Below are 24,273 nucleotides of genomic sequence, written 5' to 3'. Positions count from 1 at the left end.
CGCTGGCCCTGCCGGGCACTCTTCTCGCTGCTCCCCCTTCTCCTTCTCGGCCAGGCCAGTGCTATCAAATTTCAAGGTAGCACTGGCAGCTCTCTCTCTTTAACTCCCTCCTGGGAAAGGGGGGCTGCCCGATGCCTCTCCGAGTTCTTCCACCTTTCCATAATCTGTGGGGAACTCACTCTTGTCCTGCCGAGGCCAGGGGCCTTCACCTCCCTTTCTCTGCCCAAGGCTCCGGCCTACCTCCCTCCGGCCTCATGGCTTCACCTCCCCCGCCCAGCCCGCAGCGGGGCAGGGCAGGTCTGACCTCTCCATCCACCGGAACCAAGAGAGAGTATTCCCCTGGGAGTTCTTTGCTTTTACCCCTGTGTTCTCAGAGGCATATCCATATCCTCAGTGGCCAAACCAGGTGCCAATATTCACATCTGAGCACCTATTGCTATGACCACCACCTCCCAAAAACTCACTTCCTCTCAAACCACGACAGTAAATCAGGAGGTCGAAGCTAAGTTAAATGCTGCTAAGAGTTGTTCTCTTGCTAAATTGTTAAGTTTAATAGAAGTGATAAGCTAAGTTGAATAGTGTTAAGTGTTATTCCACTGTTAGATCATTGAGTTGTAGCTTGTAAGTTAGGTTAAATCCTGTTAAATACTGTTCTTTTGCTAAACTGTGAAGGATCACTTCAGGTCAAGGTATAAGTTAACTCCTGTTAGGTTTGAGCTCTGTTCAGCTCTTGGGCCGTATTCCTTTTATCCTTGCCCTCACTGTCCTTATGTCACACACACACACACACACAGAGGGGCAGTTCGGGGTTCATTTCTGGTTGGATTGCCTGAATTTTGTTTGGTTTTGTTGCTGCTTTGTTTCCTTGGTGTGCCTGAAGTGTCCAGTCAGGAGCAGAGGGACTCTTGACAAGGAACTTGGTCGTGCTGGCGCTTAATATTAAATCTGGTTTTTGCTGATCCCTTGCTGGGGATTTTTTAATGGCTCTCCAGCCCTCGTTGGTAACAGGGTGAAGGAGCCCTGGCCCAGGCTCTGGCCCTGGGGGACACGGGGATGCTGCCGGGGGGGGGCCCTGTCCCCATGCCGCATTCCCCCGGCCCAGTGTCAGGCTCTGGGGTCGATCTCGTGGAACATCCTCTGGGGGAGGCTGCGGGGGGACCCGGGGGGACAGGGGACCCCGCTGTGCACGAGCAGCATTGGACTGCTCTGGGGGAGCTGTGAGGGGCAGCCAGGGTGGAGTGAGCTCCCCAGTGACCTCACACAGCCCCTGTGATGTCACACAGCTACCTGTGATGTCACAAAGCCATCTGTGATGTCACACAGCCCCAGCGATGACGCACAGCCACCTGTGATGGCACACAGCCCCTGTGATGTCACACAGCCACCTGTGATGTCACAGGCTACCAGTAATTTCATACAAACTCCTGTGATGTCACACAACCACTCTGTTCTGTCACACAGCCTCCATGTGATGTCATTCAGCTGCTATGTGATGTCACAGAGCAGCTTTGTGATGTCACACAACCACCCTGTGATGTCCCAGCCTTGTCTGCGACGTCACAGCCTTCTCTGTGACATCACACAGCTGCTCTGTGATATCATACTCTATGTCACAACCCACATTGTGATGTCACAGAACCACCTTTGATGATGTCACAGCTAGCTCTGTGATGTCGCAGCCCCCTCAGTGATGTCACACAGCCCATCTGTGCTGTCACACGGCCCCTTTCTGACAGCACAGCTGCTCTGGGGCTCTGGGACACAGCCCCAGAGGTGCGGCTGTGCCCCAGCCTCCTCGGGAACATGCCACGGCCCCTGGCAGTGCTGAGCCCTGTGAGCTGTGTCTGTGCCCTGCCCGTGTCCCCGAGGTGCCCTGGCAGTGCCCCAGCCCTGCTGGGCTGTGCCCAGGAGCTGCTCCTGGCCAGAGCTGTCTCTCTGCAGCGCTGCCCTTGCCAGGGCAGATGTCAATGGGCATCAGATGCCAATGGGCATCTGAAAAGAGGCATGGTTCTTTCCCATAGCAAGGAAAGCACGGAGCCCCAGTGCTCCAGGAGCTGATGAGAGGCAGCCCTTGACATCCCAAGATCAGCCAGACCTGTCAGGTGGCCCCTGGGAGGCCAAGCCAGCCAGACCTGGTCCATCTACCCTGGCTTCCATGGGGCCCCACAGTGTCCCAATGGTCCCTTGCTGCCACGAGGCCCTGAGGTGTCATAATGGCCCCTTGGTGACTCGAGGCCCTGAAGGTTGGGAATGGTCTCCATCGTTCTGTCAGGCCCCACAGAGCCATACTGGTCTCTGGGTCCATGAAGCCCTGCTGTGTCACCATGGCCTCTTGGTTCCATGGGCTCCAGAGGTGCCACAAGGATCCCCTTGGCTCCATGGGCTCCAGAGGTGCCACAAGGATCCCCTTGGCTCCATGGGCTCCAGAGGTGCCACAAGGATCCCCTTGGCTCCATGGGCTCCAGAGGTGCCACAAGGAGCCCCTTGGTTCCATGGGCTCCAGAGGTGCCTCAAGGGTCCCCTTGGCTCCAGGAGGTCCCCACAGTGTCACAGGGATCTCCATGGGAAGGAAAGAACCCAGCCCCAGTGTCGCAGGGGCAGCCACCAGAGGCCAAGGCCAGCCAGCCTTGACGGTACTGGCAGATTTTGCCTGGCAGCAACCCTTGGATATAGGGAGTTTGGGAGGGGGAATCCCAATTTCAGACATGGACACCCGGAGGAGAAGGATGGTTCTTTTCCATAGGAGGAAAGCATGGAACACCAATGGTGTTTCAGGGGCAGATGAAAGGCAGCCATCAGAGGCCTGGGCCAGTCAGACCTCTCTGTCCTGGTAGCTTTTGTCTGAAAGCAGCCCTTGGATATGGGGAATGTGGGAGGTGGAACCCCAATTTCCGTGGTTTCTGCATAGATAAGGACGGTTCTTTTCCATAGGAAGGAAAGCAGCGAGTCCCAGTGTTTGGGCAGCAGGGGAGAGGCAGCCCCCAGGAGGCCAAGGGCAGCCAGACCTGTCTGTCCTGGCAGCTTTCACTTGGGAGCAATCCTTGGAAGTACAGAATTTTGGAGATAGAATCCCAATTTTGGCCATGGTCATTGGGCATTTTGGAGGTGGAATCTCAGTTTTGGCTGTGGGCGCCTGGACAGGAAGAAGAGTTCTTTTTATCAGGAAGGAAAGCCCAGAGCCCCAGTGTTTCAGAGGCAGATGAGGGCTAGCCCTCAGGTTTGGCTGTCCAATCTGGACAGCCCCAGCTGGCTCCGGCTGGCGAGCTGCAGCAGGGGGGCTCTCTCTCCACTCTGCGCCTTGCAGAGAGGGTGCCCAAGGCTCAGAGCCTCACCAGGACTTTGGGCTGCAAAGGCAGAAGAGAAGAAGCGCACTCCAACTGTGGGTGCAACCGGGTTTATTGTTGAGAAGACAAACCCAGGGAAGCCCAAGTGTCAAAGACCCTGGGAAAGGGCTGACAACAACTTATAAAGGGAGGTGGAGACCTGGGTGGAGCCAACCCTCCACCCAATAGCAAAACGGGGGGAGTGGAAAAAGGAAGAACGACACCATTGGAGAACCTGTGAGAAGTATCCTGGGGAGGGGCCGCCCCGGCTCCTGAACCAATCACTCGATGCCCCAGGAAGAAGTTTCTGGATGGAGAGGATGGGTCGCTGAGTGTTGGACAGGCTACCGGGGAGGGAACATAGCAAGGGATACACATGTACCTGGGGTAACTGTGGGGAGACAGCAAATTGACAGAAGCCGGGCGGGAGGAGACAACCTGAGTGGAACCACAATAACCCAGAGAAAAGGGGGGAAAGTGGAACAACCCAAATTACAACATACACCTTATCGGAATTTACAGAACACAACGCAACATCTCCCCCTTTTTGTTTTAAAACACAATAGCAAAAAAGAAGAGTAGTTATTCAAAATGAAGTAAACTCAATTTGGTGGTTGAATTCTGAGTTGGTATAAATGTCCCTGAACCACGGCTGGGCTAACAGAGATGAAGCCCATGGGTTCTCTTCATCTGGTGGGTTTTCTTCAGGCAGCGAGATTTCGACTCTGGTCACACTCGGGGGGATGTCACTTTGCACAGCATCCTTATGATTAATTTCCAGGTGACAACTGCTGTAATCAGAACTACTAAAATAACAAAACAAACTAAAAGCAAGGTTCTTAGAATTGAGCCCACCCAGCCTGATAGGCCCCACTCAGAGAAAAGGGTCCCCAGCCAGTCCGCGCTCTCTTTTTGTATTTGATGAACCATGTCCTTAATTTGTGTGATGGTCTTTCTGGCATCCTCGGCCTTTGATGACAAGTTCATGCAGCAGAGCCTTTTGAATTCTTCACATTGGTGGTCGTGTTGCAGGAGCAGAAAATCAATTGCTGCCCTATTCTGGAGGGTCGCCTGTCTGGTAATCTCCTCATCGGATAGAAGGTCACTCAGGACAGCTGATGTCAAACTGGCATGTTTGGCAACCCAGCACTCTAGGTGTGCCAATTCACCTAGAGCTTTTGCTGCAGCAACCCGTGGCAAAAGCACAGAGATCATGATTCCCTTTAGTTTGGACCAATGAGTAACTTCTGAGTCACACTGAGAATCTAAATTTTGAAGGTCTCTCTTTGAGCGAGCCAAATTGAGTGTGACCATCTTTAATTTCAAATGTAAAATTTGGGTGTCGTTGGGTGCAAACAGCGTCAGCTTCCCAATAGTGCAGGGGCCTCCAATCAGATGAGTGGGGATGCCTGCCCACACTCGGTCTCTGCAAATTAAGAAAAGGTCAGATGGGAGGGACATAGGTTTGGCATCTAAGGTAGAGGCCATAGGAATTTGGGCAACAAATTTACACCAATTTTGTGCGGTGTATTCTCGATTATGTTGTAGGATGGGTAGGTAAGCTTTGTTGAGGGGGTCGGGGGAGAACATAAACTGGATGCACGCAGAAGCATTGGCGAAGCTGAGCAAATTAAACTCAATAGGTTTGGATTCCACGGGAGTTAGTTTCAGGAGAAGGCTTCTCCAGGTTTGCATGGGGCTAACAATGGGAGGGTGAATAGCTTTCTTGGGAGCTAGGGATTTGATGGTATCGAGGAGGGGAGGAGGTAACTCATCTAGATTTGAAGGGATCCCTGCCAGGCAGGTTGACAAAGGGTCTGCTGCAGAGGTGCTGGAGAGGCACAGATGGTTCTGGCCAAGGGCTTGGGCGAGTGCTCTCCACACATTGATCTTTGGCTGGGGGATGATCCACTGGTCTGTGCATTGGAAGGCAGACCACATGATGATTAAAACGAGAAGCTTTTGACTTCGAGTGAGGGCCATCGGCACTGGGTTGCTGAAAAATAAACAGGGAAGGTGAGAGAGATACATAAATGATCGGATTCTACTCCAGGATTTGAAAATCAAAGAAAAAGGGCTTCCATCTTCTCCTCCAACTCACATCCTCTGCCTGTGCCACTTGAGGTGGTGTCTGGCATTTCTTTGGAATAAAAGGTCAAACCCACTTGGAGGGTACCCAATTTAGCCCAGAGAGAGTGGACACGCAAGCATATCCTCTCCCCCACGTGACGAGTTCAAAGGGGCCCTCTACTTTCCAGGTCTTGGGGTCTTTTACCATGACCCGAGGCCTGTCTTTCAGGTCCAGCTGCAGGTTTTGACGAAAGTGTCGCAACATAGGCGGATTTAGATTTTCAAAGCTAAAATTCAGTGTGAACAGTGCTTGGGAAAGTCGGATTTGGGGAGGGTCTACCTTCATAGTCTCACGCTGATGTTCTAGCACTCTCTTGAGACTCTGGTGGGCTCGTTCCACCATGGCATGACCTGTCGGGGAGTAGGAGATGCCAGTTTTGTGTCCTATTCCCCATTGCTGCAGGAAAACCCGGAATTCCTTGGATTTGTACTCCGGCCCATTGTCAGTTTTAATCTCTTTGGGGACGCCCAAAACAGAGAAGGCCTGAATAAGATGTTTATGAATGTCAGCTGTCTTCTCCCCTGTGTGGATGGAGGCATAAATTGCGCCAGAAAAGGTGTCCACAGATACGTGCACGAAACTAAGCTTCCCAAAAGATGGTATGTGTGTAACATTGGTTTGCCACACCTCACAACTCTTTAAACCTCTGGGGTTAACTCCGGTACTGACAGCAGGGAGATGGCAGATTGACAATGGGGACACGTTGCCACAACCCCCTGGCCTGTTCACGCGTAAGATGGAACTGATGAACCATGCCAGGCGCATTCTGATGAAAGAGCTGGTGGCTGATCTTAGCTTGGCCAAACATGTCTGGGAGAGAGGCCATCGCAGCTGGGGCAGCAAGAGCATCTGCCCTCCTGTTCCCCTCTGCGATAAACCCTGGCAGGTCAGTGTGGGACCGGACGTGCATCACATAAAAAGGTTGCTCTCAGTGGGAGACTAATTTAACTAATTTTGAGAGCAAACTGAAGAGAGCTGAGTTAGACACCTCTTGCAGCACGGCATTTTCAGAACGGGACACTACACCGGCAACATACAACAAATCAGTCACTAAATTGAAAGGCTCAGAGAACCTCTCAAAGGTTCTGACGACTGTGGCTAACTTGGCTATCTGAGGTGATCCTTCTACCTCTACAACGTCAGCCTCCCACCACCGAGTTCGAGGGTCCTGCCAAGTCATAACAGACTTGTGAGACTCTCCAGATGCATCTGTGAAAACTGTCAGGGCCTTTAGGGGCTTCTGGCTCTGAATACTTTTTGTTGCTAAAGAAAATTGAACTTCTGAATTGAAAATTTTGTGGGCCGGCCGATGAATAGAAATTGTCTGGTGTAACTGTCTAATGCGAACTGCAAAGCTTTGTTTTCTTGGAGGATGTGTTCTAACATAGCTTTTGTAAGTTGGCCCGATTTCAATTGGATTGGTAAATGAATGCACTCCAGGTCACAGCCGGCCAACTCCCTGATCCAAGATCTTGCCTTTCGGATCAGTTCAGCTACCAGCTCCTGTGGCTGTGTCATCCTTTTGGGTCGTTGGTGGCTGAGGAACGCCCACTCGATGATTAAGACGGGGTCCATCAAGCCTTGATCCTTGACCCTAGATGTTTTCTCCCACTGAAAGATCATTCCGTGGAGGTGTGGCAGTTTACCTAAAATTATGAACTTGAAGGGCAGGCCTGGCTGGTATCTGTGGCCTGGCTGGCTCTGCCTACTAGAAATAAGACTTTAGACCTTTTCTAAAGCAATTCGTGCCTCCTGGGTGAGGGACCTGGGAGAACTAAGCTCCTCTCCCCCTTTAAATAAATCAAAAAGAGGGGCCAGGATGTTGGTGGAAATTCCTAGCCAAGGTCTCACCCAATTCAAGGACCCACACAGCTGATGGACGTCCACCAAGGTGTTGACATTGTTCTTTATAGCAAATTTTTGCGGTACAATGGACCGCTTTGTAATTTCCAGGCCAAGGTACTTCCAAGGCGGCATCCTTTGAATCTTGTCTTCCTGTAGTTCGAACCCTTCAGCAATCAACGAAGATGTTGTCAGTTCAAGCGCATGGGTAAGTATGTCGTCCTTGGCCGCACAAATTAAAATGTCATCCATATAATGTAAGAGGATGACTTCCCTCGTGGCAGTACGGATTGGGGACAGCAAGGAAGCTACATACGCTGGCAGATGGCTGGACTATTTCTCATTGCTTGCAGAAGAACTCACCAGTGGAAGTGCTTCCATGCAGCTTCTCGGTTGATGGAAGGAACTGAGAAGGCAAACCGTGGGGCGTTGTCAGGGTGCAGGGGAATTTGGAAAACACAATCTTTAATATCAATCTCAGACAGATTCCAATTTTGGGGGAGCGTCGAGGGGGACAGCATCCCTGGCTGAAGAGATCCCATGTCTTCAATGATGTAAATTTGTCTGAGGTCTTGGAGGAGCCACCACTTCTCCTTGTTGGGCTCCTTGATGACGAATACAGGGGAGTTCCACAGAGATGTGGACTCCGCTATGTTGCCCTTGAGGAGCTGCTCTTCAGCGAGCTCTTGGAGTGCCTTCAATTTCTGTTTGGTGAGCGGCCACTGCTATACCCACACTGGTTTATCTGAAAGCCAACTCAGCTTTTGGGTAGGGCGCCCTTCAGTGGCCACTGCCCAAAAATCCTGGGGGGCTCTCGGAAGGTCAATTCTGGCCCCCCAGTGGGCCAAAAGATCTCTTCCCCACAGGGGCTCCATACAGTCAAAAATGAATGGACATATTGAAGCCAATTGTCCGTCTGGCCCCACTATTTTGACGACACTTCTCGATTGTTTGGCCAATTGGACACCCCCTATACCTTGAACTTGCCCTGCAGCGGGTTGCAGTTCCCAATGCGACGGCCATTCCCAAGAAGGAATGATCGTCACATCCGCCCCAGTGTCCACCAGTCCCTGTAAGGATATACGATCCCTGCCATTCTCCAAACTGCATGTTAATCAGGGTTTACTTTGATTAATTAACTGAGCCCAAGCAACAGTAATATGTGTATTTGATGGAGGAAACAAAGAATTTTCCTAATCCCAGGTTATTTCTGGGACCAGGATGGCTTGGGCTACAATCTGACCTTTTGGAAGAAAGGTGGGTGGGTGGACACAGTACAGGCCAAGGGAAAAGTGCTTCAGATCTGATGGTAAAAGTCCTGGAATAATACTGATGTCAAGTGGTGGGAATTCCAAATCCTCAGTGACTACATACTTACACTGAATCCGAGTCCAAGTACCTGGTTGTTGTGGGCACACTGTCACAATTTGGAAATCAGAATTCTTAAGATGGAGTGGTTCCGTCGGCTGGAGCCTTATAGGTGAAAGTTTGGACAAAGTGGTTAACATGGGTTCTAGATTGTCCTCTAAAGATGCAATTGTTGGTAAAGTGTCCACAGTCAAGTCAGGTAAATTGTTAACAGGTCTATTAATTGAGGGGGCAACAGGAGGACTATGATTGGGAGAAACCTTTCTCTTGCCCTCCCCGCTGGATAAAACTTGACCCGCCCCATTTGTGTCCTTGCGCAGGGAGGGGTTGCGCTGATACTTTAGGTTTTTTGATCAGTGCTTTGAAGCTGTTTTTCTCTCTGAAACTGAAGGAACTGCTGGTGCAGCGGGCAAGCTGGAGCCCACTGTCCAGGTTTGCCACAAATGTGGCATGGACGATCCGCTGGTGGAGGTGGTCAAGAAGGCTTTGGAGTGTTCGATATTGCTGGTGTTGAAGCAGGATACGCTTCATGGCCAATCTCGGTGAAGGCAACTCTCCAGGGTGATCTTGGCATGACCACCCTGGACTTGAGCTCTTGCAGTGTGTTGGCTGTGGAGTCAAGTTCTCCTGGAAGATTGGGCACCTTTCTGGTACACACTTCCAGCATGAGCTGCAGGAGGAGTGGGTGGAGGAGGGTGGGAAGAGGCTCCAACGGAAGCCTGAGAACGGCCGCTTTACATTTAGCATTGGTGTTGGCTGATGCCATCTCAGTCAACAGCTCTTGGCGAGCTTCTTCGCTCTGGACCAGCAGCTCGATTGCCATTTGAAGGCGCTCAAAAAAGACTGCAAACAGCTCTGAGTCAAACTGGAAGATCTTAGAATAGGTGAGTTGAGGAATTCCAATGCGTAACGTTAAAAATGCTTTCTCCGCTAATTGCGCACTTTTTTGTAAGGCTTCCCAGGGAACAACCTGCACTTGTTTTTCCCACTTGCCCAGTCTGCCAGGCTGCAGAGGTGGTCAATGGAAATGGGCTCCCCGTTCAGATCCACACCAGCTCGGGGATTCTCCCTCAAAGTCTGGATGGTTTCCCGAACCGACCTTTTCCAAGCTGCGTCCCACATTGCATATTTGGTGGGGTTCAGCAAGCATGAGAACAAGCGTTTGAGGTCGGCTGGGGTCACCTCAGACTCCGTGAGAGTGGCCCTTGAAATTCCCTGAAAGTATTTGCTGTCCCTACTGAAATCTTTCTGGGCCTTGCAGAGTTCTTTAATAATGTGGTGCGGGAACGGGGCCCACGGGGCTTGAGTCCTCCCCTCTCTCTGCGGATGGTAAGTGGCCGGAGCCACCGATATTGCAGGCAATGGCTCCGGGTCCTGGTCCTCCACTGCTCCCCCCCGGAAGCCAGAGCGTGGGACCTGGAAATGGGAGAGGAAGAGGAGGAGCCAAGTGGTTGGGCAGGGAGACTGGATGATACAGTCTCTGCCTGGGGGGCGTAACACGGAGGCGGGGTGCTGGACGAAGGAGGATCTGTGGGAGGAGCTGTGGGAAGAGGGGATGAAGGAGAAGGGACAATGGAAGGGGTGGAGGGAAGGGAGAGGTAAGAATGGAGGAAGAGGTTGTTGATAGTTCGAAAAGGATTGTGGGGAGAAGAAACTGGGGTGGCAAAAAAAACCATGCGGTCTCCACCATTTTGGGCTCCACAGGAGCCATTTTGAAAGGGTTGGGGATCGAGGAGATCAAACTGAACTAGGGGTTTGTTAGGTCGGGTAAATTGGGAAAGGAAAGGGCCTCGAGAAACCTGGCCAGGCTTTTGCGGGCATGGGGAGCAGGAATTTTGAAGAGAACCAGGAAGATGGGAACCCTGATCTGTGCCGTAGTTTGATGTTTTCCTCAAAATCCCACTCTTGGGGGCTGCGGGACAGGGAAGAGGGGTAAGACGGGGAGAACAATGCTAAACTATTGGTGGATGGCTGTTTTCTCAGCTCCCCTGATAATTTTAGAATGGCTCGGACTTGGTGAGACCAAAAGGTAATTTTAGAGGGACAAGAATCCCCTGACATACCTAATTCAGCCAATTTGGCTGTAGCAGAATCCCAAAAACAAACATTGTACAGTTGGTCAGGGGAAACTTCTGGGAACTGGGAAAACAACCATACAATCAACTGTTTTAACTCCCTTTTACAAACATGAACACCCCCTCTCACAAGGATTCCCGCAACTTGAATGGAAGCTTTATCTGGACTGCAGACAGCCGTGCACCCATGGCTCCAGATATCAACTGTGCAGTCCAATCCACCCACCACCCTTGGAACAACGAAAAGGAAAAGGAGAAACCCACACTGGCCCCTGTCGACAAGGCAAAAAGCTGAGCAGACCTGGCTCTGTGACTAAAAGAAGAGCTCAGAATGCCCTGACTCCCCGGTAATCGAAGGAGTCTAGAGGGAGAAAGACAGGAGGAAAAGGAAGACAGGAGAAGGGAGGGAAGAGACCACTTACAGGCTCGACTTGGGCTCTCCTCCCAGAAGAATCCGGCAACGGGCGAACACAAATGCAAGGATGGTGGCTTCTGCCGGGGGAAGACTCCTCGGGTGCAGGAGCTGCCTTCCCTGACCCTCTGGGAGCGCCACCCACTAAAACTGGGTCTGCTCCCAGCAGAGGTAGCTTGACAACCAAAAGGACTTACGAGGTCACTCCCACGGAGCCTTTGGACAAAGTCCAAAGGGGCCCAAAGTCCAAGACCCGTGGGGTCCGGCGCTGTTCTTAGGCCGCAGGTTGGGCGCCAAACTGCGGCTGCGTGTGTCCGGTTGTCCAATCTGAGCAGCCCAAACTTGGTCCAGCACGCGAGCTGCAGCAGGGGGGCTCTCTCTCTGCTCTGCGCCTTGCAGAGAGGGTGCCCAAGGCTCAGAGCCTCACCAGGACTTCGGGGTACAAAGGCAGAAGAGAAGAAGCACACTCCAACTGTGCGTGCAACCGGGTTTATTGTTGGGAAGACAAGCCCAGGGAGTCCCAAATGTCAAAGACCCTGGGAAAGGGCTGACAACAACTTATAAAGGCAGGTGGAGACCTGGGTGGAGCCAACCCTCCACCCAATAGCAAAATGGGGGGAGTGGAAAAAGGAAGAATGACACCATTGGAGAACCTGTGAGAAGTAACTTGGGGAGGGGCCGCCTCGGCTACTGAACCAATCACTCAACGCCCCAGGAATAAGTTTGTGGATGGAGAGGATGGGTCGCTGAGTGATGGACAGGCTACCGGGGAGGGAACATAGCAAGGGATACACGTGTAACTAGGGTAACTGAGGAGGAAACAGCAAACTGACAGAAGCCGGGCGGGAGGAGACAACCTGAGTGGAACCATACTAACCCAGAGAAAAGGGGGGAAAGTGGGACAACCCAAAGTACAACATACACCTTATCGGAATTTACAGAACACAATACAACACTCAGGAAACCAAGGCCAGCCAGACTTGTCAGTCCTGACAGCTTTTGTCTGGGAACAATCTTTGCCTATTAGGAAATTCTGAGAAGGAATCCCAGTTTTGGCCATGGGCCCCTGGAGGAGCAGGACAGTTCTCTCCCATAGGAAGGAGAGCCCAGAGCCCCAGTGCTTCAGGGGCAGATGAGAAGCAGCCCTCGACATGCAAAGGTCAGCCAGAGCACTCCTGGGCCCCAGGAGGTCCAGACAGACAGACCTGTTCCATGCTCCCTTGCATTTGTGGAGCCCCACGGTGCCCCAATGGTCTCCTTGGTTCCATGAGGCCCTGGAGTGTCACAATGTTCCCCTTGCTTCTGTACTGTCACAGCGGCTCCGTGCTTCCATGAGGCCTTGCAATGTCACCATGGCTTCATGGTTCCACAAAGCCCTGATGTGTCACAATGGCCCCTTGGCTCCATGTGCCCTCACTGTGTCACACTGGCTCCTCCGTGACACGACGGGCTCCCCAGGGTCACCATGGACCCTTGGTTCCTTGGGGCCCCCGAGTGTCACAATGGTCTCCTTGATTCCATGAGGCACCACAGTGTCACAAAGGCCCCTTGGTTCCATGAGGTTCCCAGTATCACCACGGTGTCCCTGGACCCGCATTGTCACAACTGACCCATGGCTCCATGAGGTTCCCAGTGTCACCACGGTGTCCTTGGACCCGCATTGTCACAACTGACCCATGGCTCCATGAGGTTCCCCAGTGTCATCGTGGTGGCTGTCAGAGGCCGGATGAGATCCATGTCCCCAGACACCTTGGGATGCTCGCCATGCCCGTGTGGGGCCGGGGTGCATCAGGCCTTGGTTTGTGGAGGGCAGAGCCCCGCCCCCGGCCCTGGCCTGGCAGAGCTGTCAATCACACTGCAGGGGCGGTGCTAAACCATCTCTGATTGGCAGAGCTGTCAATCACACTGCAGGGGCGGTGCTAACCATCTCTGATTGGCAGAGCTGTCAATCACACTGCAGGGGCGGTGCTAACCCAGCTCAAATTGGCAGAGCTGTCAATCACACTGCAGGGGCGGTGCTAACTATCTCTGATTGGCAGAGCTGTCAGTCACACTGCAGGGGCGGTGCTAACCAGCTCTGATTGGCAGAGCTGTCAATCACACTGCAGGGGCGGTGCTAACCATCTCTGTTTGGCAGAGCTGTCAATCACAGTGCAGGGGCGGTGCTAACCATCTCTGATTGGCAGAGCTGTCAATCACACTGTAGGGGCGGTGCTAACCAGCTCTGATTGGCCAATCAATCCCACCCCATGGGCAGGTTAACCCGGGTCTGGTTGGGCAATCTGCCAACCAATCACACACCAGGGTTGGTACCAGCCCTGACTCTGATTGGCCAAGCAGCCAGCAGTCCTGCCTAAGGGGCGGGCCCATAGAGTCCCGGGCGGAGCCGCGCTCAGCCCGTGGCCTGGGCCCTGCCTTGGTTTGGGGTTTGTGGCTCGCCTGCGCTGCACCCCTGGCAGTTACAGCCAAACCTGTGTCTTTCTGTATCTCTTCTGTCTTCCTGTCTCTCTTTCTTTCTTCACCTTTAAATCATTTTTACCTGGAGCACTTTTGGGTAACTTCACATCTTAAGGTTTAAAGGTTTCCAGGTTAGATGGGCTGTGTTAATGAAGTTAATGCCATGGAAAGTATTTTCTGTTGAAGTGTGTAGCAGCACAGGAGCTGCCAATGTTCCTGGAGTGTCCTGCGTTTCCAAGCCCAGAGCCTGCTACTAAAAATGATGCTGACAGGAAGAGGCAGGGATGGGTCTTCATGTGATCTCCAGCAACTGGGTTTATGGAGAGACAGGAGTGGGGTACGGTGCTGAAGAGGGTTCAGGGACGAAGACAACAGTGAGCCGAAGGGCAGAGCCCAATGGATACAGGAGAAAATGGTGCAGAGGCAGGAATAAGGGCAGGGTCAACCAACAGGGCAACAGGGGCGGGGGAATGCACCAAAATGGGGCCAATGGGAGCATGGGGAGAAGAGAACATTCCAGGGGTTAACCGGATATGGGAGATAAAGGCTCAACTCGGGTAATCAGGCCAAGGGGCCACTGGACTGTCATTACCTTACAGAAATCTACAAGTGTTTGCAAAGACCTATGGGAGAGGCATCTTTTTCATCCTCACTCTGGGGTTTGTGGTTTCACTTCATGCTAGCCCTCCATGGCTGGGCGATTGAAACACGAATTGCAGGCCCCTGGGCCTCCATAGAAGTGGATGTTGTATTAAATCCCATTGCTAAAGTTCCTTGATTGTCTATATTTTGCCAGTAAAATCTTGTGTCATTTTGACCTCTCAGCTCAGTTGGTCAGAGCATGGTGCTGGTGTCACCGAGGCTGTGGGTTCAGTCCCTGTGTGGGCCATTCACTCGAGAGCTGGACTTGATGATCCTCGTGGGTCCCTTCCTACCAAGAATATTCTTTGCATCTGTCCATGTTGAGAATACCTGGGTGGTGTTTCTCCTGTGCACCAAACTTGAGTCAAGTACCTTTGGTTACCCCCAGCATTTCAGTGTTCATGGGTGTTACAGCCCCACAGGCTCACAATGGCCTCTTGTGTCCATGAGGCGCCACAGGGTCACACTGGCCCCTGGGTTCCATGGGCCCAACAGTGCCACAATGATCCCTTGGTTCCACAGCTTCCACAGTGTCACACTGGCCCCTGGGTTCCATGGGCCCAACAGTGCCACAATGATCCCTTGGTTCCACAACTTCCACAGGGTCACACTGGCCCCTGGGCTCCATGGGCCCAACAGTGCCACAATGATCCCTTGGTTCCACAACTTCCACAGGGTCACACTGGCCCCTGGGGTCCATGAGGATCTGCAGTGTCACACAGGTTTGTGACATTTGTCCTTGCTGCCCCTCACATCCCCTGCCCCACGAGCAGCCCCGAGCCCCCCGTGAGGGACAGGCCCTGCTGGCCCAGGCTGGGCTCAGGGCTTGGCCTTTCTGCTTCCCCCAGCCAGCCCAGGCCCTGCTCAGCTTTGCAGTTCCCTGCTCAGGGCCTTGGGCTCCCTGCAGTCCTGGCCTCGAGGATCTGCTCCCACCAGTCCCTGGGGAGCCTTTGGCACTCCCTGCCCTCCCTGGGGCCCAGGGGTGCTCCAAGGGCCTTGGAGTTCTGCTGCTGACTCCTTGAGCAGCTTCTTCAGCCTTCTCTCAGTGCCTGAGGCTCCTGGACCCAGCCCCAAATCCACCGTGGGGACCATGAAAATACAGAAAGCCCTCAGGGGCTCTTTGTCTCCCTTCATTGTCTTCAAGGCTCCAGGGCTTGTGCGGTGATTGGAGTCAGTTTGGAGTTCTGTTCAGGAGGAAGATTTCAAAGTGCACCTCATGATTTTTACCTTTTTAATCACAGGAGTATTTTTTTTAATTTTTCAGTTCAGAGAAAAGATAACTGAAGCTTTCCCCGAGTGATCTTGATGCTGAATGCCTCCTTAGGAGGTCTGGGCACAGAGAAGAATGAGACCCGTGGAGGCTGACCCTGTTTGGACAACCTGCTCCTCATCCCCAGCCTCACCATGTCTGACATCATCCACCTGGGACTTACATCCCAAAATAGAAAAAAAATTAATGTATTTTATTATTTATTTTTAGCATTTTAATGAAATATATTTATTGTACTTATTTCTTATTTGTAAAAATAGTTGTTTCAGTTTTATTACCTAATTTTATATTTATATAAAAAATCGGTACGTATTTAGCAATGTGAAAAATAGGTGTGATTGCTGCTGACAAAACTGAAACAGTAATCAATATTGATACAGTAATACATATTTGGAAATAATAAAACAGTTCAAAGGTAAATGCCAAGAAAGGAAGGGGGAGGAGGGGTCCCCCCTTTTCCTGCAGATGCTCAGAACAGGAAGAAGCAAGAGATAACTATTACTAAATTTATCTGGAAGAGAGGAGAATTGGTTTGGACACCAGGAAAATGTTAATTATATGAGATTTATCGCTTTAACATTGGAACATAATATTGGCTTATATTAGTTTAGGGGATTTGTGGGGTTTTAGTGGAATTTTGGGGGGAGTCTTTGGGTTTATACCTGGGTGTAGGGAAGGGCTGAGAGGCCCCAAGATCTCCTTAAAAGCCCCAAAAGTCAAATAAAACCCATGAAAAACGCCAAAAATTCCTAAAACAACCTAGACCTCAAAAGAATCCATCTAAACACATGGAAAATTCCAGTAAGGCTCCCAAAATCCCCCAGAAATTCCAATAAAACCCCCCTAAAAATTCCAGAGATTCCCACAAAATCCCCACAAAATCCCAGTAAAACCCCCCGAATTTAAAAAGGAAACCAAAAAAATTAATAAACCGCCAAACTCTCCCAGAAAAACACCCCCCCCCAAAGCACCAATAGAGCCCCTCAGAATCCACAACCCCCCGAAATTGCCCAGCTGCCCCAAAGGCAATCATTGTCTGCACAGCCCGCAGCGATTGCCCCTCAACTCCCAGCACAACGGCCCGAGGCCAAGCGAGCCCCAAATGGCCGAGCCCTGCCGAGCCCTCCCTGCTCCCTCCCAGTCCCGCCCGGGCCCGTCCGGGGCCGCGGCCAAAACTGCCCGGAGCGAGCGCGGAGGGCCCGGAGCGAGCGCGGAGCCGCTGCCGGGCTCGGCCTCAGGCTCGGCCCCTCGGGGGCATTTTGGGCCGGGCGGGGCAGCTTTAGGCTGGGCTTCAGCTCCCGCCAGGGATCCCCAGCCTGTGCGGGGGCATTTGAGGCCCCTTTGGCTGAATTTCGGCCCAATCTGGTGGGGTTGAGGCGGGATTTGGGATCCCTTTGGATGATATTACACCCATGTGGGTGAATTTAATCCTGGGTGAGTGATTTTAGGTCTCTGGTTTTGGTGATTTTGGGCTCATTTGAGTAGATTTTTTGCTTCTTTGGGTAACTTTACACCAAACAAAGTCATTTAGGATGACCTTAGGTCCTCTCGTGTTTGTTTCAGGCACATGTGGGTGATTTTAGATCAACTTAGGTGATTTCTGGCAAAACCGGGTGAATTTCAGGCTCATTCGGGAGATTTGAGGCTGAAGCAGGTACGTGCAGCGTGGATTTTAGGGGCATTTTGGAGATTTAAGGGTGATTTTAGGCCATTTTGAGGGAGATGTAAACCAGTTTGGGCAATTCTAGGCTCCTTTGGTTGGATTTTAGACTCCTTGGATAATTTAAATCCTCTTTGGCTGGTTTTCGGCCACAGCTGGCTAATTTCAGCTGCATTTGGGGCCCTTTTGGGTGATTTGAAGCCAAACCGGGCCCTTTTGGAGCCGCGCGTCCCCTTGGCCCCGGCCCTTTCCCCTCACGGTTCCCGCCCTTTCCTTGCCCCCTTTCCCCTCAGGGTTGGGCCTTGGGGAACGGGGAGGAGGAGGAGGGAGGGAGGAAGAGGCCGAGCAGCAGCAGGAAGAGCAGGAGAAGGGGACAGAAGGAATCTGGTGCCTCTGGCGCTGCCTGAAGTGGCCGCAGCCCCGGGAGCATCGCCCCCCGTGCCGCAGGTGCCCGGGCAGGGGGAGCTGGGCCCAAATCTGCCGGGGGGTGCCTGGCTTTGGGGATTTTTGGGGGGGATGTTTGGAGCTGGCAGGGCTGCAAAGCCGAGCCGCAGATGGCCCTCGGGGGGACACGGGGGGTCCCCGGGAGGTGTTTTTGGAGGGTCCCGGGGCCGGGAGTGGCTGCTCCCAGTATGAGCCCAGTTGGCCCCCCCGTGTACTTCCAGTTTCTTCGGCACTCCCAGTATGAGCCCAGTCCCTCCCAGTCACTCCCCATGATGATGCAGTTTGCTCCCAGCAAGGTCCCAGATGCTCCCAGTTCCTCCCGCTTTCATCCAGTGTGTTCCCATTTCTCCCAATTCTCCCCTTGCATATTCCTAGTCGCTCCTAGTAGGATCCCAGTCTCTCCCTGTCTGGTCCCCACTCTCCAACATGCCCTCAGCATGTTCCCAGATGCCCCAGCACATTCCCAGTCGCTCCCAGTCTGGTCCCAGTCACCACCTGTATGGTCTCAGACACTCCCAGTTTTTCCCAGTTGCCTCCAGCATGATCCCAGTTTCCCCACTTGTGGTCTCAGTCCTCTCAACATGGTTCCAGTACCTCCAAGTTTATCCCAGTTGATCCCAATGTGTTCACATTTTCCTCCCAGCATGGGCCCAGTAGTTCCCAGTAACCCCCAGTCAGGTTCCTTTCACATCCACTGTAATCCCAGTATGATTGCAGCCACTCCAGTATGATCCCAGTCACTTGCAGTCTAAACCCAGTTGCTCCCAGAACCTCCCAGTCTGATCCCAGTGCCCCCAGTGTGATCCCAGTTGCTCCCAGCATGGGCCCAGCTGTTCCCAGTGTGGTTCCATCACTCCACTGTGGTTACAGGCCCTCCCAGTATGGTCCCAGTTGAACCCAGTTGCCCCTGCTATAGTCCCAGTCACTCCCCAGATGATCCCAGTCCCTCCCAGCATGGTCCCACTCACTCCCAGTTGCCCCCAGGGTGGTCCCAGTTCTCCCCAGCATGGTCCCAGTTGTTCCCAGTGTGGTTCCAGTCCCCCCAGGATGGTCACAAACACTCCCAGTATATCCCAGTGTCCCCCAGCATGTCTGCAGTCATTTCCAGGCACTGCCAGTGGCCCCAGTAAGGTGTCAGTTATCCCAGTGTGATCCCCCAGTTATGCCCAGAATATCCCAGTTGCCTCCAGCGTGCATCCAGTCCTTCCCAGTTGCTCCAGTTTGCTTACAGCATGATCCCAGTTTCTCTCAGTTGCTGCCAGTAGCCCAAAGTGGGATCCCAGTAGCTCGGTTTCAACCCCAGGATGATCCCAGGAAGCTCCAGTTTGATCCCAGTCACATGCCAGCCCTCCCAGGGTGGTCCCAGTATAATGCCAGTTGCTTCCAGTCTCTCCCAGTATGGTCCCAGCTGCCTCCAGCATGGTTCCAGTTGCTTCCTGGATCAAGCCAGTCAGTCCCAGTCTGATGCCATTTGCTCCCAGCGTGCTCCCAGTTGCTCCCAGTCAGGCCCAGTGTGGGGGATGATGTGCAGGGTGTGTTCCCAGTCACTCTCAGATCCTCCCAGTGTCACTCCAGTCCCTCCCAGTGTGATCCAAATGTGAGCCCAGTGTGCTCCCAGTCGCTGCCAGTATGAACCAGTTGTGCTCCACATGGTTCCAGTTGCTCTCTTGCACCCTCACTGTCCTTCCAGTCACTCCCAGTGTAGCCCAGTTCCCTGCAGCATGTTCCCAGTCAGTCCCAGTTTGTCCCAGTAGGATCCCATTTGCTGCCAAGCACTCCCAGTCAGCCTCAGAGTAGTGGCACTGACTGCCAGGATGATCCCAGTCACCTCCAGCATGATCCCAGTTGATCCCAGTATAAGCCCAGTTGTTTCCAGTCACCCCCAGCATGCAGCCGGTCACTCCCAGTTGTTCCCAGTTGGTTTTTGGGGGATGTTTGGAGAATGCAGCGGTCCAAGGCTGAGCGGGAAAGGCCCCTTGGGGGGACATTGGGGGGTGCCGGTGGCGGCTGCCGGCAGAGGCAGCCTGGAGGAGCAGAGCCCTGTGTCCGCCAGGAGCCCAAAGTGGGGAGCCCAGAGAGGGGGGAGCGGCGCCATTGGCGGGAGCCTCAAGAGCCCGGAGAGGGGCAGGGGGGACTCCTTGGAGCCCCTGCAGCCCAAAGCAGAGAGTGAGGGGAGAAGGGAGCCCAAAAGGGAGCCCAGAAAGCCCCGGCATCCCTGCATGGGGAGAGCGGAGAGGGGGGAGCTTTTGGGATTGCTGGGACTGCCAGCAGCCTGGGCAGGGCGGGCACCCAGGAGAAGGGGGACCCCCAATGCAAGCGTGACCCCAGCAGCTGGGACAGGGTGAACCCCCGAACACCAGAGGGGAGGGAGCAGGGACGGGGAACTCCTGGGAGGCTCTTCCAGGGCTGAATCTTGGTGTCTGGGAGGTTTTTCTGGAGCCCAGATGGCCGGTGACTTGTAGAGCTGGACTTGGGCAGAGGGACCTTGAAACTCAGTGTGCTCATCCCTTGTTTTCCCCAAACCAGGATTTCCCATTGCCAAGCCCTGGGAGGCTGTGAGGAAGAGGAGGATGCCCCAGGACACGCAGGCAGGTGAGGAGGAAGTCAGTGCCCCTTTGCCCCTGTGTCCTGCTCCATCTCCCAGCCCAGCACGGCCCCGGCTGCAGCACAGCCCCTGTGCCGGGGACGCCCTGGGGCATCTCCTTGCCCTTGCCTGTGGCCCGGAGGCAAATGCCATCCTCTGCTTGTCCTTCCTCCCCCAGAGCAGGAGCTGAGGCTGGAGAGCAGGGAGGACAAATCCCCGGGGCAGAAGCTCGTGGCAGAGGCCGTTTGGAGCGGCTCCACGGCGCAGGAAGGCAACGGGGAGGAAAAGGCCCGGAGATGCCGCACGAGGAGGGGCTGCAAAGGAAGATGGCGGCGATCTGAGGGGGAAAGACCCAGCCTGGGCCGGGAAGGCAGCCGGAGATGGAGCCGGAGCTCGGAGCTGGTGCTCCATGAGCAGCTCCATGATGGGGAGAAGCCCCACACGTGCGTGGAGTGTGGGAAGGGCTTCAGGTGGAGCTCTGAGCTGATCAGGCACCAGAGGACCCACACTGGGGAGAGGCCCTACGAGTGTGATCAGTGCAGGAAGAGGTTTCAGACCAGCTCCAGTCTCCTCATGCACCAGCGCACGCACACAGAGGAGAGGCCCTTCCGCTGCCCCGACTGCGGGCAGGGCTTCCGGCGAAACGCCCATCTTGTCGTGCACCGGCGCATCCACACTGGGGAGAGGCCCCACGAGTGTGATCAATGCAGGATGAGGTTTCGGATCAGCTCCCATCTCCTCCGGCACTATCGGATTCACTCAGAGGAGAGGCCCTTCCGCTGCCCCGACTGCGGGAAGGGATTCAAGGACAACTCCACCCTCATCACCCACCGGCGCATCCACACTGGGGAGAGGCCCTACGAGTGTCTCCATTGTGGGAAGAGCTTCTCACAGCGCTCTACCTTGACCCGACACCAACGGAGGCACCGGTAAGGGAAGCCCTTACTGATTTCTGTCCCGTTCATTCTCAGTCAGCTCTGTTCGCAGAGTGCCTCCTTCTCAGATGATGAAATTCCTATAAAAATCCCATTTTTTAAATCATCCAACCCAAACAATCCAAAACCAATATCCAAGTAAAACCACCCACCCGCAATTAAATTTTTAAAAGTAATTTTAATTGGTTTAGAGTACTCGAGGGTGTTGTTAAAGTTTAGATGTTTGGTTAAAATGTATGAGAAATTATGATGGTGTTTGGTTTTGTGATTAGCATATTTGTAATAGGAATTGTTTTAGTAAGGTGTGTTAGATTGTATGTTAGTTGTTTTAGATATTTTTTATCTAAAGTAGATTAATATTGAAATAAAACCTTCAAAAGGTATTTCTTGGTATATAATGTGTTTATTTATATGTATTGGTAGTGTTACAGTAATAGTTGTTTTGGCTTGAATAATTATTGGAGTATTGTAAGGAAGAGTTGAAATTATTATATTTCATTTTTATTTTATTTCATGTTGTGTAATTTATTGATTTATAATTTTATTGTAATTTTTTGAGAGGATAGGAAGGAAGTTCAAGGGCAGGAACATTTTTTCCTGGCTGGGAACTGGAATTCCAGACCTGGGCTCAAACAGGGGCTGGGATCAAACAGGGGCTGGGATCAAATATGGGCTGGGATCAAACATGGGCTGGGATAAAACATTGGCTGAGATCCTGTGGATTTGGACTGCACAGACTGGGACCATCTGGATCAGGACCACACAGCCTGGGATCAACTGGGCTGGGATCAAATATGGGCTGGGAGCGCATGGGATGGGACCGAACAGATCAGGACAACACAGACTGGGATAAACTGGGCTGGGATTGTATGGACTGGGGCCGGATGGACTGGGATGGCACGGGCTGGGATGGCACGGGATGGGAAAAAGCATTGGCTGCCCTTGGCTCCTTTGGCTCCCATCCAGGGCTAAAGGCGGCCCCACCAAGCTGGCTGGATCCTGTTTGGGGGTCCCATCCCCTCTTTTCCCGCGCTCTGCCGCCCCTTCCCCATTGTTGTCCCAGTCCCCAGTCCCCTCCCCCGTGCTCGGTTTTGGGTGTTCCAGGCCCCTCCTGCTCCGTTTGGGGGTCCCGACCCCCCCTTGGTTTAATTTGGGGCCCCCGGCGCCCTTCTCAGCGCGCCCCCCGCTGCCCCCGCGGCCGGGGGGGCTCCCAGCGGCACCAGTGCCCCCAGTGCGGCCCCAGCTGCCCCCGCCCGCCCCATGCCCATGGCCAGGGTCACCTCCCCCCTGCCCAAATTCCGCTGGCGGGGAGCGCGGGGCGCTGCGGGCCCGCCCGGACACTGATGAGTCAGAGCCGCGCCGGGCGCTGATTGCCTGGAAATCAATTGGCTGTGACTCCATTCCTCAGCTGCTCTGAGTGCCAGGGCTTGGATGAGGGAAATGGTGGGGATGTGTTTCAGGAATGCAAAGGGCCAAGGCCTGAGCCCCAGCCCCTGGCCAGGCAGATGCTGTCCCTCCCTCCTGGCTCAGGGCTCTTCCCGGGATGGGCACTGGCATGTGGGGATGGGCAATGCCAAGGGCAGGACCGTGGGGTGGCCCCTGCCAGGCTGCTGAGCAGGGCCAAGGAGGCACTGAGGCCCCAGGGCTGCAAGGGTCACTTGTCCCCTTGTGGCCTCAGGCCTAGGGCCAGCAGCCGTGGCCAAAGTGCTGCAGGAGTTGGCTCTGCCAGGGCCCTGCAGCTGCTGCCCATCCCTGTGCCCTGTGCAGCCCAGGCTGTCCCACGGTGTCCCTGCCCTGGCCTCTGTCCCTGCAGGCTGTCGTCACCCCCCGGCTGCCCCACCTCGCCGGCCCCTTCCTCTGCTGACAGCTCTGCCTCCTGCTGCCTCTGCCTGCCCACACAAAGCCTTGGGCTGCTCCAGGCTCCTTCTGGGCACATGCTGCCCCCCAGCCCTGCCCTGGCAGGGAAATTCCTTTCTCCTGGTGCCCAGTCTGGGCCTCCCCAGCAGCACTTGGCATTAACTCTTTCTCCCTCTGGCTGTTTTCCACTATGTCCAAAGGATTCCCCCTCTCTGAAACCGCTCTTTAAACACTCTCATGGGTCTCCTCCACTGTCCTCAGTCTCCACCCCACTGAGCACAGAGCTCCTTTGTCCCTATACATGCTCATGTGCCCAAGGCCTCCAAACACCACCTTGGGAGATCTCTGGGCCCTCTCCAAGGTGTTTCCAAATGAAAACATTCAGCCCCTAGTCTAAGGAAATCGCCAGAGGACAGGTGTAGCAGGCACAGGCCCTGCAAACCCGCCTTGGCGTTCAGAGGCCTAGGACAGGCAAAATGCTGAGTCATGAGGACTGAACCTTAGGAGCCCCTCTCTCCCGCTCTCGGACCCTTGCTTATCTCTCTGTAAGGCTATAGGTCACTTTCCTTTAACCCTTACCATTGGACAATTCTCAATCCTCCTTTGCCCTATATAAACCCCTGTTCCTGCACGGCTCACTAGAGCCGCTGTCCCTGAGACCTTCGAGACCCTTCGTGGAAGAGCTACAAAGAAGACCAATAAAGACATCTTCTCGGAACCTCATACAGAGCTCTCCTCTCTTTTCCCACGTCTACCCAATGCCTGCTGCATGCCCCAGCCGAGCCCAGCAAGCCCAAGAGCTGAAATCACTGATGAGCTGAGAATCACTAAAGCTGAATATCACTGAAGGCTTGCTAAGGCGCAGGCTGGAGGCGCTGCTAGAGCTCGGCCGGACTGGCTCTCCTTAGAGCTGAGCTATCCAGCTTTAGTGCAGCTCCTGGGTACACCCCGTAGCCCAGCTGGCGGCATTAGACAGGGCCAGCCCAAGCTGCCTGTCCTGGCTACTTTTGTCTGGGAACAATCCTTGGATAGACAGAATTTGGGAGGCCAATTCTAATTTTGGCCATGGTCCCTGGACAAGAAGGCCAGCTCTTTTCCATAGGAAGGAAGGGACAGAGCCCCACTGTTTCAAGGACAGGTGAGAGGTGACCACCAGAGGCCAAGGCCAGCCAGAGCTGGCAGGTTTTTTCTGAAAAATACCCTTGCAAATAGGAAATTTTTTGGGAGAATACCAAGTTTGGCAATGGGCATCTGAAATAAGTGACAGCTCTTT

General features: G+C 53.6%; 2 protein-coding genes across 2 annotated transcripts in view; one reads left to right on the top strand and one right to left on the bottom strand.

Annotated features, from left to right (window-relative positions):
* The window catches only part of LOC119696487, a 1,710,157-nt gene that overhangs the window by 200,212 nt on the left and 1,485,672 nt on the right, over window positions 1–24,273 (top strand). Inside the window, 2 exon segments of the mRNA XM_038126215.1 lie at window positions 20,628–21,137; window positions 23,410–23,416. Of these exon segments, the coding sequence (XP_037982143.1) occupies window positions 20,628–21,137; window positions 23,410–23,416 (517 nt within the window).
* Window positions 1–24,273, bottom strand: part of LOC119696488 — a 1,499,846-nt gene that overhangs the window by 17,321 nt on the left and 1,458,252 nt on the right.

The sequence above is a fragment of the Motacilla alba genome, unplaced genomic scaffold, assembly GCF_015832195.1.
Source record: "Motacilla alba alba isolate MOTALB_02 unplaced genomic scaffold, Motacilla_alba_V1.0_pri HiC_scaffold_31, whole genome shotgun sequence".
NCBI lineage: Eukaryota > Metazoa > Chordata > Aves > Passeriformes > Motacillidae > Motacilla > Motacilla alba.
This window is presented reverse-complemented; position numbering and strand designations above follow the sequence as displayed.